Source organism: Pan paniscus, chromosome 9 (assembly GCF_029289425.2).
Source record: "Pan paniscus chromosome 9, NHGRI_mPanPan1-v2.0_pri, whole genome shotgun sequence".
Classification (NCBI taxonomy): Eukaryota; Metazoa; Chordata; class Mammalia; order Primates; family Hominidae; genus Pan; species Pan paniscus.
Genome location: NC_073258.2, coordinates 22,222,315 through 22,235,323, shown reverse-complemented (window position 1 = coordinate 22,235,323; position 13,009 = coordinate 22,222,315). Strand labels below are relative to the sequence as shown.

Genomic DNA, 13,009 nt, shown 5'->3' with positions numbered 1-13,009 from the left:
GCTGATAAAGGACAGGGCCCAGGTGTCCTGATTCGTATCCTGGTGCTCTTATTTCCAGCGTCACTTCCCAGACTCCCCTAAAGATGAAGGCAACTCAGAGGGGACAGAAGGACGTTAGTTACCCAGAGTGGGCATTAACGTAAAAATGGGGCTAGTCAGATCCACATCATAGACGTTTTCCTCTTCCTCCTCTTTGTCAGACATTTGCTCTTTATCATTAAGACTTTTTCTTCTGATAGAAAAGCTGGAAATAAAAAAGGTTATATCTTTTATAATCTTTCAAATGATTATAGCAAACAACAAAAAAAGAAGGAATGGGATTGATGGTGATCAAAGACTGTCATATTTTAATTTTGAAAATGCAAATTGAGAAGCTGTGAATCCTGAATATGTATTACCTTAAGACTAATAATGCTATTGGAATTATAAAAATTTCATATGGAGCTATTTAGTTGCCTCCACACTTCAGAGAACAGTTCATGGCTGGGCGCGGTGGCTCATGCCTGTAATCCTAGGACTTTAGGAGGCCGAGGAGGGTGGACTGCCTGAGCTCAGGAGTTCAAGACCAGCCTGGACAACATGGTGAAATCCTGTCTGTATTAAAATTAAAAAAAAAAAAAAAATTAGCCAGGCATGGCGGCATGCACCTGTAGTCCCAGCTGCTCAGGAGAGGCTGAGGCAGAAGAATTGCTTGTACCTGGGAGGCAGAGGTTGCAGTGAGCTGAGATGGTGCCACTGCACTCCAGCCATGGCGATAGAGCGACACTCCATCTCAAAAAAAAAAAAAAAAAAAAACAGAAACAAAACAAAACAAAACAAAAGCCATGTATGTAGACCAGCTGAGTCATTATCTAAGCCCTGGTGCTCTTCTCAGGATTGTGAGCTGAGCTGATGACTTGATTCAATAAAATGAGACCTCCCAATTAAAAAGATTGGTATGACCCTCACTGAAGGAGAATGCAAGCAGAACAAAAGGAAGGAGTGCAATGCCTGACATTCCTTTGCTGGCCTGGTGCTGGCTGGCTTTCCTTTGAAAGCACTTAAGCCAGTCCCTCCACCAGCTATTGGCAGGAACTGTAACAGAGACCACTAGAACACAGTTCAGGAGGAAAGAGGGAATATCGAATTCTTTGGGGAATCATACAAACATAGCAAGCTGAAAGTCTGGGCATGCACCTATGCACCTGAACAGGTATGTAAATACGTGTATGCACATATGCCTTTGCATTTTATGTATGAATGTATACTTGTGTCCATGCTTATACGTGACTTTTAATGTGTGTCCACATGTATGGCTGTATGAGTGTGAGTGTACAGCTGTGTATCTATATGCACTTGAGGTACAACTGTAAAATACGTGTCTAGAATGTGACACTTGATCATTAATCCTCTTTTGTGTGTACAAGTATTAGTTATCCAATTGTGCAGTGTGGCCAAATGCACTGCTCATCTCCAGCACAGGATCGAATCAGGCACTGTCAGTGAAAGCTCTGGGAATTATAAGAACTTTAAGGGCAGGGGCTGGGGAGCTTCCATCTGCCTGGAGTGGACTCATCCATGTGTATGACATGGCCCCTGAAGCCCATGTGCTTCATTCAGTAAGGGGTGTGGTGTAGCCTGAGCAATGAGCAATGTCACTGACCAGAATCACACGGAGCAGCAGCACCACTGTGTGGACTGGCTCCACACAGTCTCCCATGGTCCTGAGGATGTGCCATCAAAGAGACAGGGGCTAGGGGACAGATAAGGACAGAAGGATCCACCCATTGCCACAAACACCCAGGCTTATGTCCTCAGAACATGAGCTCTTCTGTACTTCTAGAACCAGCCCCTCCCCTACCATTACTCTTCTCCCCAATGTCCCTCTCCCTTCAGAAAGCCCCAGCACTCAGCAGGGACTGTGAGGATCTGGATGTTCAAGGCAATCCCTGCTATAAGAAATCTTAGTTATTGAGCCAGGTGTTTATTATTTTATTTATTTTTTAAGTATGTTGGGATGTGTTAGGACTAATGCTGGGGACTGTCGGGTGACACCAAACCGCCCCCACCCTGATATTTAGGCCTTCATGCTTTCTGCTCAGGGAAGCTGCTGCTACAAGGCCTGGGGTCCCCACATTCCTATGCATCCTGGGATCAGCTCACATTTTACTTCCCTTCTTCAGCTTTCTCTGTTCCTTCCCCAACCTGTGCTGTATGAACTGCTCCCTGGAGCACATTGTGTCTGCTTCTCTTAGGAGTTTATCACATGGTTTCTTAGCTATTGACTTAAGTATTCCTGGAGCACAGTCTAGCTCCTGCCCTTACAGACCCGGAATCCACTATAAAGGAACTTTTACCCAATGTCCCAGGCAGCACAGGTGGGTGGCAGCTCCTACCTGTACAGGAAAGGTGCAACCGTGGCAGTGTTGGGATGGTTGTATTGCTGCTGGGGCTGAGGTAGCTGAACACTGACGGTATTGCTTCCTGTGGTCTGGGTGGTCCCGACGGACCCACTGACAGTCTGGCTGCTGATGCTGTGGTTCAGGGTGGTCCCTCCTGGGCCTTTTCCTTCTGAGGACGCCAGGCTGGAAGAGGAACTGGAGTGTCTGCCGTCCAGCTGGGGCTTCTGCTGGGGGAGTCCTGAGCTCAGCTTCCCACTCCGGCTCCGCTCCCCTTCCTTGGAAGGCGCTGGGGCACTTGGGGATTTCCCGGGCATGCTCTTCATTCCTGGTTTTGGTATTCCACTGTGGGAAGGGGCCATGGGCTCCTTCTTGGCACTGTTGAGCTTCCCCCCTTTGGGGATGAAGCTGGCGATCTTGGAGGACTTTTTTGGCATCTCGGGCACAGCTGCTCCACTGGGGTCTTCTTTTGGCTCCTCCTTGAGGTCCAGCCTCTCCGTCACAGAGGCTCTCTTGGCAAGGTCCTTGCTTTTCTCCTTATCCTTCTCCCGCTGTTGTTTCTCCTTCTCTTTCTCATTGCCTTTCAGAGAACTCTTCTTGTTGGTCAGTGCCCGGCTAAAAGTCCTCTGGGCAATGCCCTTGAGTGCAATCTTGGGGCTGCTGGAAGCAGGGCCCACAGTGGTGAGCATGCGACTGGCGGCCTCCAGCTCCTCGCTCTCTTCAAAGCTGGGCAGAGTCTCCAGCCGCTCACAGCTTGTGTCCCGGGACCCCGGGCCCTCACCTGCCTTTGAGCCCCCTTTACTGTTGAAAAGTTTCAGCTTTTCCAGCATGGACTTCTGATTGTTGGGGGCCGGCTTCATGGCTTCAGGTGTGGGCCTGGGGGCCTCAGGCCCAGGAGGCTTGACCGAGAGCATGGATACCGTGGCACTGTGCTTCACGCTGAGGGATTTGCTGCGCCAAGGCTTGGTGGCCGCACCGGGCTGCGGGATGGCCGAGGAGGTACTGCAATTAGTAGGGGTGGAGCTGCTGCCGCTCTCCAAGGAAGCAGGTGCATTGTCACTCATTCCGGGGTGGGAGGAGGCTGAACTTGCCAAAGGCTCTGCAGAGACAGAAGAGAGGAGGCCTGAATCATACTTGTTGACCTGCACTGAAGACCAGGGAGGGTCAGCCATGGCCACACAACCAATCACTCCCAACCCAAATGCCGTATAGCTCCATTGCCCACTTTGTGGATTATCTGTGGTTAGGTTTTAATTTCTGGCTTGACTTCCTCCTGCTTTCCATACTGCACAGTTCACATCTCCCCAACCCCATCACATTTTGGTGGCATGTACCACCTGAAAGCATGCAGGTCTTAACAAATCTTAACAGACACCTGCACCGTTAATACAGCCAGTGCAGGAAAGAGTAGGAAATACCTACCGTTTTCAACTATTCATCCCATAGCCTGTTTCCCAATTATGGGAAAGAATCAAGAATTATCCAACTTTAAGCAAACAATGTATCAGAGACATTAAAATACAACAATTACAAAAATAGAAAAGAAGGAGAAACCATGTAGAATCTTTAAAAAAGAATAATTACACACAAAAGTTGTTAAAGCCTATTAAAGCATGTAAGTTTTTCCTATGCTGGCACTTTTTAAAAGCTGCAAACGGCTGGGTGCAGTGGCTCACACCTGTAATCCCAGTACTTTGGGAGGCCGAGGCGGGCAGATCACCTGAGGTCAGGAATTCAAGACCAGCCTGGCCAACATGGTGAAACCCAGTCTCTACTAAAAATACAAAAATTAGCTGGGTGTGGTGGCACATGCCTGTAATCCCAGCTACTTGGGAGGCTGAGGCAGGAGAAGTAGAGGTTGCAGTGAGCTGAGATCATGCCATTGTACTCCAGCCTGGGAAAAAGAGTGAGACTCTGTCTCAGAAAAAAACCAAACAAACCAAAAAACCAAAACACGTTGCAAACATGGTTCAGGTTGGACTTAAAAACAGCTTTTTTTTCTCCTTTTCTTTTTTTTTTTTTTTTTGCTTAAGAGTGTAATCTATGCAATGGGTTCACTGTGGGCAAGAAAACACACAGGTTATCTGAAAGTCAAGGCTTCCCCTTGGCGCTCAGTGAGTATTTCCCTGGCCAGACTCTTTTCTCAGAAAAGCCTCAAAATATTTCCAAACTAGAGCCAGAATTGTTCTAGTGAGGGCAGGCTCCAAACTAACGGCTAGTCACCAAGGTGGCCAATGTGACAGAAATGGAAACTGCAGCACCCTGCTTCCGTCAGTGCCCGGGATGATGCAGCCTATCTCTCAAGGAAGGACAGCTGTTGGAGAGAAAGTGCCAGGCAAAGCACGTCTCCACTGGGCCCCGTGCCCACACCCACCCACACCCCATGCCCAGTGTGCACGGCAGACAGGATACACCCCTTCAGCCCCCCAAAAAGCACCTCTGCATCTGCAAAGTCACAATGACATGACTTACCTAGCAGCAGCCACTTTCTCCTGCAATGATTCCCTAGGAAAAATCCTCCAACCGGAGAGGCTGCCCTTCCAATTGTCACAAGTGTTTTCGGTTAAACTGCTCATGTTTCTAATTAACTTTTGTCATCCACAACTACTCCAGTGCCCAGAAGCCTGGCGGGATTAACGGCTGCTTCTTCTGCCTTTTTTTTTTTTTTTTTTTTAAATACCTATGTTCCACTGCCTTCTAGCAACAGAGTAAACTGTATATAGAGCGGCTTTTTATGATTTAAAAGTCAACGGCTGCTGAAGCCGAGTGAAGGCAGCCCCTGTGTGGGGCGTGAGCACCGTGCCGTGAGAGCTCACAGTAAAGGAACTGCCTCCTTTCACTCTCAGCTGCTCGGGGAAGCCACAGCTCCAGGGTGATCCAAAGCAGACCTCCCAATGTTTTAAAACACATATATCTTCCTGACTTACTGGGGATTTGGGTTTGGAGGGAGGGTGCCTCACAATCCTCCCTAACAAAACTCAAGGGGTGTTGTTGGATGTTTTCCTGGGGAGACTGGCTTGGAATCAGGCTCCAAGAACCCACCCACACTGCTGGCCTGTTAGAGGGTTGCTACAGGCTTGACGCTGCCCATCAGCGGCCTGCTTGGTGTCAGGAGGCTCAGTGCTCAGCACATTGTGAAAAGGAGTTCCTGCCCCTATTTTAAGAGTGAGGAAACTGAGACTTAGGTAGAGCTAAAGAATAATCCTAAATTACACAGCCAGAAATGCAGATATCTGGGATTTGAACTCAGGTCTCCTGACATGGTGTCATAGCTACCTCCTTCGATGAAGAATGCATGTGAACAGCCACTTAAACAACAAGAGCACTTTTAGGAACTGCGCATTCTACTAGCTTATGTATGTTCATGACATCCATGGTGGGGTACAAACCAACCCTGCCATTTGAAATACAGCAGCCTACATCACAGAGGATGGCTCTCTGGCTGAAATAACAGTGAACCCACCAATCCTGAGTACCACTCCTCCTAGGAAAACTGCCTTTCCCTTTACCTGAACTTAGATCTGGGGCAGATGTAAAGTTTTCATTCATTCATTCAATATATTCATTCATATGTATCTATTCATTCACTGAGCTCCTAATATGTGTCAGATACTGTTTTAGGTACTTGGGATCCATCGATGAAAAAACAGATAGAAATCTCTGCCTTCATGGAGTTCACATTTTAGCAAGAAGGAACAGATAATAAATTTAATTAAATAAACTATATTATTTGTTAAAAAATAGTGCTAAAGAAAAGGACGGGGGTCTTAGGGGCAGGTTGCAACACTGTCCTTATAGGAACTACAAGATCCCATTCAAAGGTATGTTCCTCTTTCCTAAAGAAGTTTTAGGCATAGTCCCCACATGTACATGGATCAATGTGATCTTACTGCTTGGAACTACTCTGAGGCTTGCTCAGAAATGGATGTCTCCACTATAATTTCTATTTTTTTTAACACTAACAATCGCAGCTAGAAATTAACCAACTAAGTAGCTAATAACTGACCCAGAAGAAAACAGATACTTGGCTTGTCTTGGTGAAATGGCCATCTGAGACTCTCAGGCCTGGTTTATATCACATGACATTTTCCCCTACTGTGTGCTTCACTAGGATTCTGTCCATACCTCTTCCATAGAATGATTTTGGAGGGGCAGCTACTTTATACAATGCTCTGGGAACACAGAGTTGAATAAAGCTCCCGCCCCCTAGAACTCACTGTCTCAGGGTGCAATGGACCTCAAAACAAACCATGAAAACAGTGTAAAAAGTGGTAGAGGGCTCTATGAGGTGCTATGAGAACTGGAGAATTAGTAGGCTCTACTAATTCCCTCTGAAGAGTTTGGGAAAACTTCCTGGAGGAAGTGATCCTTGTGTTATCACGTGGTGCTTCTGCTATAGGTCAGTTATTCCCCTGGTCTGGGATTTCCTCCAGGACAGAGACTCCCCGCCCTGACTCATCTTTGTGTTCTAAAGCCTGCTGGAGCATAAAGATACTTATGAATTGCTGGTGGGTAATTTTGATATTTGCAAGTCATATTTAAGGCAACAGAGATGTAGGATTTGTGATGAGTCTTTAGGGTTTTATTACAACTCTTAAGCCTAAACTCAGGAAAAAATTCAGATTAAAACTCAGAGAATCAGAATTTCTATGTAGTATTTAGTCTGGGCTCCCCTGGTTATTAAGTCATGGGGGCATTTCAAGGCTACTCATTACACCTATAAAAGGTAGCACCTGGGTATGATTCTGAATTTGGTTTCTAGAGCAGGAGTCTTGAGTGGTGCTAGATAGGGGGCACTAGGGCATCTGAGGACCAGGTCATCAACATTCTACACTCATGTCACAGCCAGAAGTCCCCTATGACATGAAGGGTATGTCAAGTCATGAGTGGTCTTGTACAAAGTAACTTGATACATTTCTATCATTCCTAGGATATCATACCAGTGATCTCAGAGCCTGGCTGAGTGGCTGTTTGGGGCCTGTTCCTCTCTTTGTCTGTTTCTTTTTTTCTTTTTCTGAGATGGAATCTCACTCTGTCACCCAGGCTGCAGTGCAGCGGCTCGATCTTGGCTCACTGCAACCTCCACTTCCCAGGCTGAAGTGATTCTCCAGCTTCAGCCTTACAGACGAGTACCACCAACACCTGGCTAATTTTTGTGTATGTGTGTGTTTTTTTTGTAGAGATGGAGTTTCGCCATGTTGCCCAAGCTGGTCTCAAACTCCTGAGCTCAAGGGATCCAGCCACTTCAGCCTCCCAAAGTGCTGGGATTACAGGTGTGAGCCACCGCGCCTGGCCTTCTTTGTCCATTTCTAATCCTGGGGTCCTATGACTCCTAGCATGAAGCTTTCCTCAACAGGCTTCTCAGATAGTAAGTTAAACAAAGGGGAGGTGTGGGTGGGTAGGCTGGACCTTGAACTTTGTCCCCAACTCATGGCGTGATCCTAGATATGCCATTTTGCCTCTCTTGGCTTCAGTTGCCCCATTTGTTAGAAAGAGGATGAGCTATTTCTCTAGTGTCCTTTTAGCCTTGCTTCTATTCAAATCTGGGCAAGTCTCTGAGACGACCCCTGCAGCTGGGTGATTTCCAATCTTGATGGAGAAAACCGGCTGGGTCAAGGTATGGTCAACATTAGATGAGCTGCTTGTGAATTCAGAAATGCTAGTATCCTATGAAAACCAGTTTGGGGGAAGGTGGGTGGGGTGAGTTCTTCAAAATGAAAAGCACTTATTTCCCTGATAACTAACAACTCTTGTTATTTTCCTCAAATATCTGAACTTTTGTTAAAGCAAAGGAACCTGAGGGGGAAAAAGAAAAGCATAAAAGAATGTTTTGAACATCTGTATCCCCCAAATGATGATATGTGGGCCACTGAAGTGGATGAGATTGTGTTGGATGGCACATGAATATTTTTATATTTTAAAAGTCATATTTATTGCTTATTAGATATATTAGAAACATATTGGAAAATGATAACTAGCCATATATAAATTAACAGTTTCATGGATATTAAATGTAGATTTAAAATTTGAGCTAGTTTAAGGAAAATACGAAATAAAAAACACAAGTGGCTCACAGATTTGGCAAAAATCACGCAGAAATTTTATGAAAGACTGAAGTGGGAGAAACACTGTTACATTAAATCAAGATATACTCATATTAAATGTGTTCTTTTGAAAAACGTAATCAACCAAATAGAAATCAAACCAGAAGGCTCAAATAAGGACTAGGTTCAAAACGAACCTGAAATGGTTAGTTTTTAGAGCTTTATTTATTTCTATGTATTTGTGTAGTATGTGATATTTTGCCAGTTCTGGCAACATGACCAGGCCTTGTTGAGCCAAAGGTAATTTTAAAATAGTAGCTGTGACAATTTTTGACCACATAGTAAAAACACAGTAAGAATGATATATCGCCATCCAATAAACAGCCACTTCTCCACATGTTAAACTGAAAAATATCAAGATATACTCTTATTATGTACAATAAACTCTGATATATGCTACTCTAGTCTGTTCTAAAATGCTGATTGCAGAGCCCTTAAACAGGTTTGTTTTGTTTTGTTTTGTTTTAAGATGTAGTTTTGCTCTGTTGCCCAGGCTGGAGTGCACTGGTGAAATCTCGGCTCACTGCTGGAACCACAGGCACATACCACCACACCTGGCTATTTTATTTATTTTATTATTTTATTTTGAGACAGAGTTTCACTCTTGTTGCCCAGGCTGGAGTGCTCACTGCAACCTCCACCTCCCAGATGCAGGCAAGTCTGCTGCCTCAGCCTCCTGAGTAGCTGGGATTACAGGTTCCTGCCACCATGCCCGGCTAATTTTTGTATTCTTAGTAGAGATGGGGTTTCACCATGTTGGCCAGGCTGGTCTGGAACTCCTGACTTCAGGTGATCCTCCCACCTTGGCCTCCCAAAGTGCTGGGATTACAGGCGTGAGCCACTACGCCTGGCCCTTAAACAGGTCTTATGCCCCACTAGTGGGCTGTGCCTTGCAGTTGGAACACCTCAGTTCTAAAAGACCAGCTTACAAGGTTGGCCCACCACCAACTGACAAACCACTGTAAGAAGGAAAAGTTTCATTTGAAACACTGCAGACAGGATGCCTTTGAAGAAAAGGAATTTTTTTTCTTGGAGTTTAGAGAGAGTATTAATCCTCCGGTTGGGAGGGAAAAAGTTTGGTTTGGTTTTTCTGGCAACCAGACTTAACCTTCCCTGACAGGAACCAAAATGCTTTCTAAATGAAAATACTGTTTAAAGCAGATAAATAAAGCATTTCTTCCTCTCTCCTTCAGTGAGGGCGGACACTGGCCCCAGGTCTCTCCTGTCCCCAGCTTTTCAGTTAGGGAGATGTTGGTGGTCTGGTCCTGATGCCAACAGGCACTCAGGGAGAGTGTCCTGTTGATCCCAGCTCCTGTCACTGCTACTGTGATTTTTAAATCTGCCCTGGGGGGGTTTCTGGCCTAAATCCTCTCCCAAGTCTTTGGAGAACAGGCCTGATAATTGGGTGTGGGAAAATGTCTGCAATTTCCTAAAATTTGTCAAGGTGTCAATCTTGAGTATTCAAATTGATTAGTATAATTGAAACTAGTTTTTTTTTTTTAAAGTGTATTGACTCCAGCCACATGAGCTAGAGACTGTTTTCAGAGTCATCCTAGTCAGTTCTTGACAACCTGGTAGCCACCAGACCACAGAAGGGCAGGTGAACCTGTCTCAATCCACTTAGAGGTTCTGCAAGGTTCTTGGAGCCTGGCTGGAGGAGCCTTCTCAGCAGCACTGCTGTGTCAATGTCTAATATTAAGTATATAGCTTAAACACAGTCTTCTCTCCAACTCCATCTTGGAGAGGATCCCTGGAGGTACAGAGAGAAGTAAAGAAGGTAAGCGGGGCATGAGGACAAACAAAGAATGGAGACAGGAAAGTGAGAGGGCATGGAGGGAGAGCGAGCTGGGCTTTGGATCCACATGCTTCAAGGATCTTATTGTGTCTATAATTCCATACGCTTCCAGAAAGTCTAAGCTAGAATAAGGATGAGGATCTATACAATAAAATGTTTTTTTTAATAATCAAATGTTTTTTAAAGGTTGTTTGGTTAATGCAATCCCTATCAAAATTCCAGTGACTTTCTTTTTTTTCCAGACATACAGAAATCTATCCTAAAATTCATTGGAATCTCAAGGGACCCCCAAAAATCAAAACAATCTTGAAAAAGAACAAAGTTGGAGGCCTCACACTTTCTGATTTCAAAACCCACTACAAAGTTAAAGTAATTTTTTAAAAGTGTGGTACTATCATAAAGACAGACATATAGACCAGTGGACTAGACTAGATAGCTCAGAAATAAACCTTTGCACATATGGTCAAACAATTTTTGGTAAGAGTTCCACAACCATTCAATAGGGGAAAGAATGGTCTTTTCAATAAATGGTGGTGGAAAAACTGGATATTCTCATGGAAAAGAAAACTAAAGTTGGATTCTTTTTTTTTTTTTTTTTTTTTTTTTGAGACGGAATCTTACTCTGTTGCCCAGGCTGGAGTGTAGTGGCGCGATGTCAGCTCACTGCAACCTCTGCCTCCCAGGTTCAAGCAATTGTCTTGCCTCAGCCTCCTGAATAGTGGGATTATAGGCATGCACCACCACGCTCGGCTAATTTTTGTATTTTTAGTAGAGACAGGGTTTCACCACGTTGGCCGGGTTGGTCTCGAACCCCTGACCTCGTGATCTACCCGCCTCAGTCTCCCAAAGTGCTGGGATTACAGGCGTAAGCCACCACACCCGGCCTGGATTCTTACCTTATATCATATGCAAAGATTAACTCAAAATGGATCTAAGATCTATACATAAAAGCTAAAACTATAAAACTCCTAAAGGAAAATATAGGGCAAAACCTCGTGACTTTGGATTTGACAATAATTTCTTGGATACGACACCAAAAGCACAGGGAACCAAAGAAAAAATAGTTGGATTCATGGAAATTAAAAACTTCTGTGCATCAAAGAACACTATCAGTAGAGTAAAAAGACAACCTACAGAACCAGATGGAATATTTATAAATCACATATCTGATAAGTGACTGATATCCAGAATATATAAAGAACTCTTACAACTCAACAAAAACAACCTGATTTTAAAATGGGCAAAAAACTTGAATATTCTCAAAAGAAGATATGCAAATGGCCAATAAAAATATGGAAAGACATTAAACATCACTAATCATTAGAGAAAGCAAATCAAAACCACAACAAATACCATTTCATGCCCATTGGAATGCCTACTATTTAAAAAATAAGCATCCCTGACCCTTGTTATCCTGCATTGTGGTTAGTAGATGCACCTGACTTAGCTTACTTCCAAGAATGCCTGAAGTCTTATTAGGTCCCCTGAAATGGTGGTTAGAAAAATCAATAAACAAACAAAAACTATTATCCACACCAGATCTCTCCACAGGGCTCAAAATTAAAATCAGGTGCTCCTGACTTGTCCCCCTCTTGACTAACCATGTCAGTTCTCTCTAAAACTAACTGAACTCAATGACTAGAAATCTTGGTGATGCTTTTAATGTTTTCTTCTTCTATACATGGTGGAGATTTTGCTCTCTACTGGGTCACTTAAAATGTCATGTATGAATACTCCAGTATCTTGTGACAGTTTGATCAAAAATAAATATGCAGAATGCAAAAGCACATTATCCTAACAGACAGAACCCTTCTCTGTCCTGCATGAACCACACATTTCCCAGTTTTTCTCAGTGACTTTTTCACCCCAGAGGAAGCAGAAGAGGCCCTCGACAGCTGGAGCAATTACAGTTGTGTTTCTTTGTAATATGTGACAAGGTAATCCTTTTTCTTCAGTGGCTTATTTTAGATAAAACCAAGTGAAACCATGGGTGATGAGGTAATTCATTTATCTGCTGGTAGCTAAGAACCAGTTTTTTTTTTTTTTTTTTAAAGAATTACCCCTTTCCAAAGTAGTTTTCACTACATTTTCTCCAAACAGTTTTACAAGGTATGTTCTTAAATCCCACGTAATGTTATAAAGAATTGGTAAAGCTAAACAAAGGTTAACTTGCTGGAAATATTCATATGCAGCTGGGCTTATGTTTGACCCTATGATAACACCTTAAAAAGAGAATAAATTCTTAAAATCTCTCCCTCTCTCTCACACACACACCCTTTACATCAAATGTATTCCATACAAATTTTAAAAATCCTCCCACTCAGCTGGGTAAGGAGACGGATCATTTGCTGGTATCTGAAGGAAGATACCTTTAAAAATATAAGACATGTCTATTCTTTATCTTTCAGTTCTTGAAGCCACATCACCCTCAAAACACATCCTTTCTCTCTCTTGAACTTATTTGTTCAAAATCCCCAGGAGAAAACTTTTGCTTTAATTGGTCAGGCAATTTCTCTATCTTGTACCATATATGGCTATAAGAAAGTACAAAACTGGCTGTAGAAAACCATCTCCCTTTTTCCAAGAGTGTATGAAGTTTCACAGACAGATTATACACACTTTACAGGGGGCAAATCCCATTCTCTCAAGAGGTCATTGTTCACAACCAGCAGCTTTTTGGCAGAATGCAATGGCTGTACACTATTGTAAATACATCCTTCTAAGATAGAGTT

At 43.8% G+C, this 13,009-nt stretch overlaps 1 protein-coding gene across 12 annotated transcripts in view; it reads right to left on the bottom strand.

Annotated features, from left to right (window-relative positions):
* The window catches only part of NAV2 (neuron navigator 2), a 770,363-nt gene that overhangs the window by 184,426 nt on the left and 572,928 nt on the right, over positions 1-13,009 (bottom strand). For all 12 annotated transcript variants that reach the window (XR_008620161.2, XM_063608132.1, XM_063608133.1 and 9 more), the window contains one exon: positions 2,376-3,477. Coding sequence is in view for 11 of the 12 variants with exons in the window: in XM_063608132.1 (XP_063464202.1) it covers positions 2,376-3,477 (1,102 nt within the window). In the remaining variant the exon portion in view is untranslated. The remainder of the gene's footprint in view (positions 1-2,375; positions 3,478-13,009) is intronic.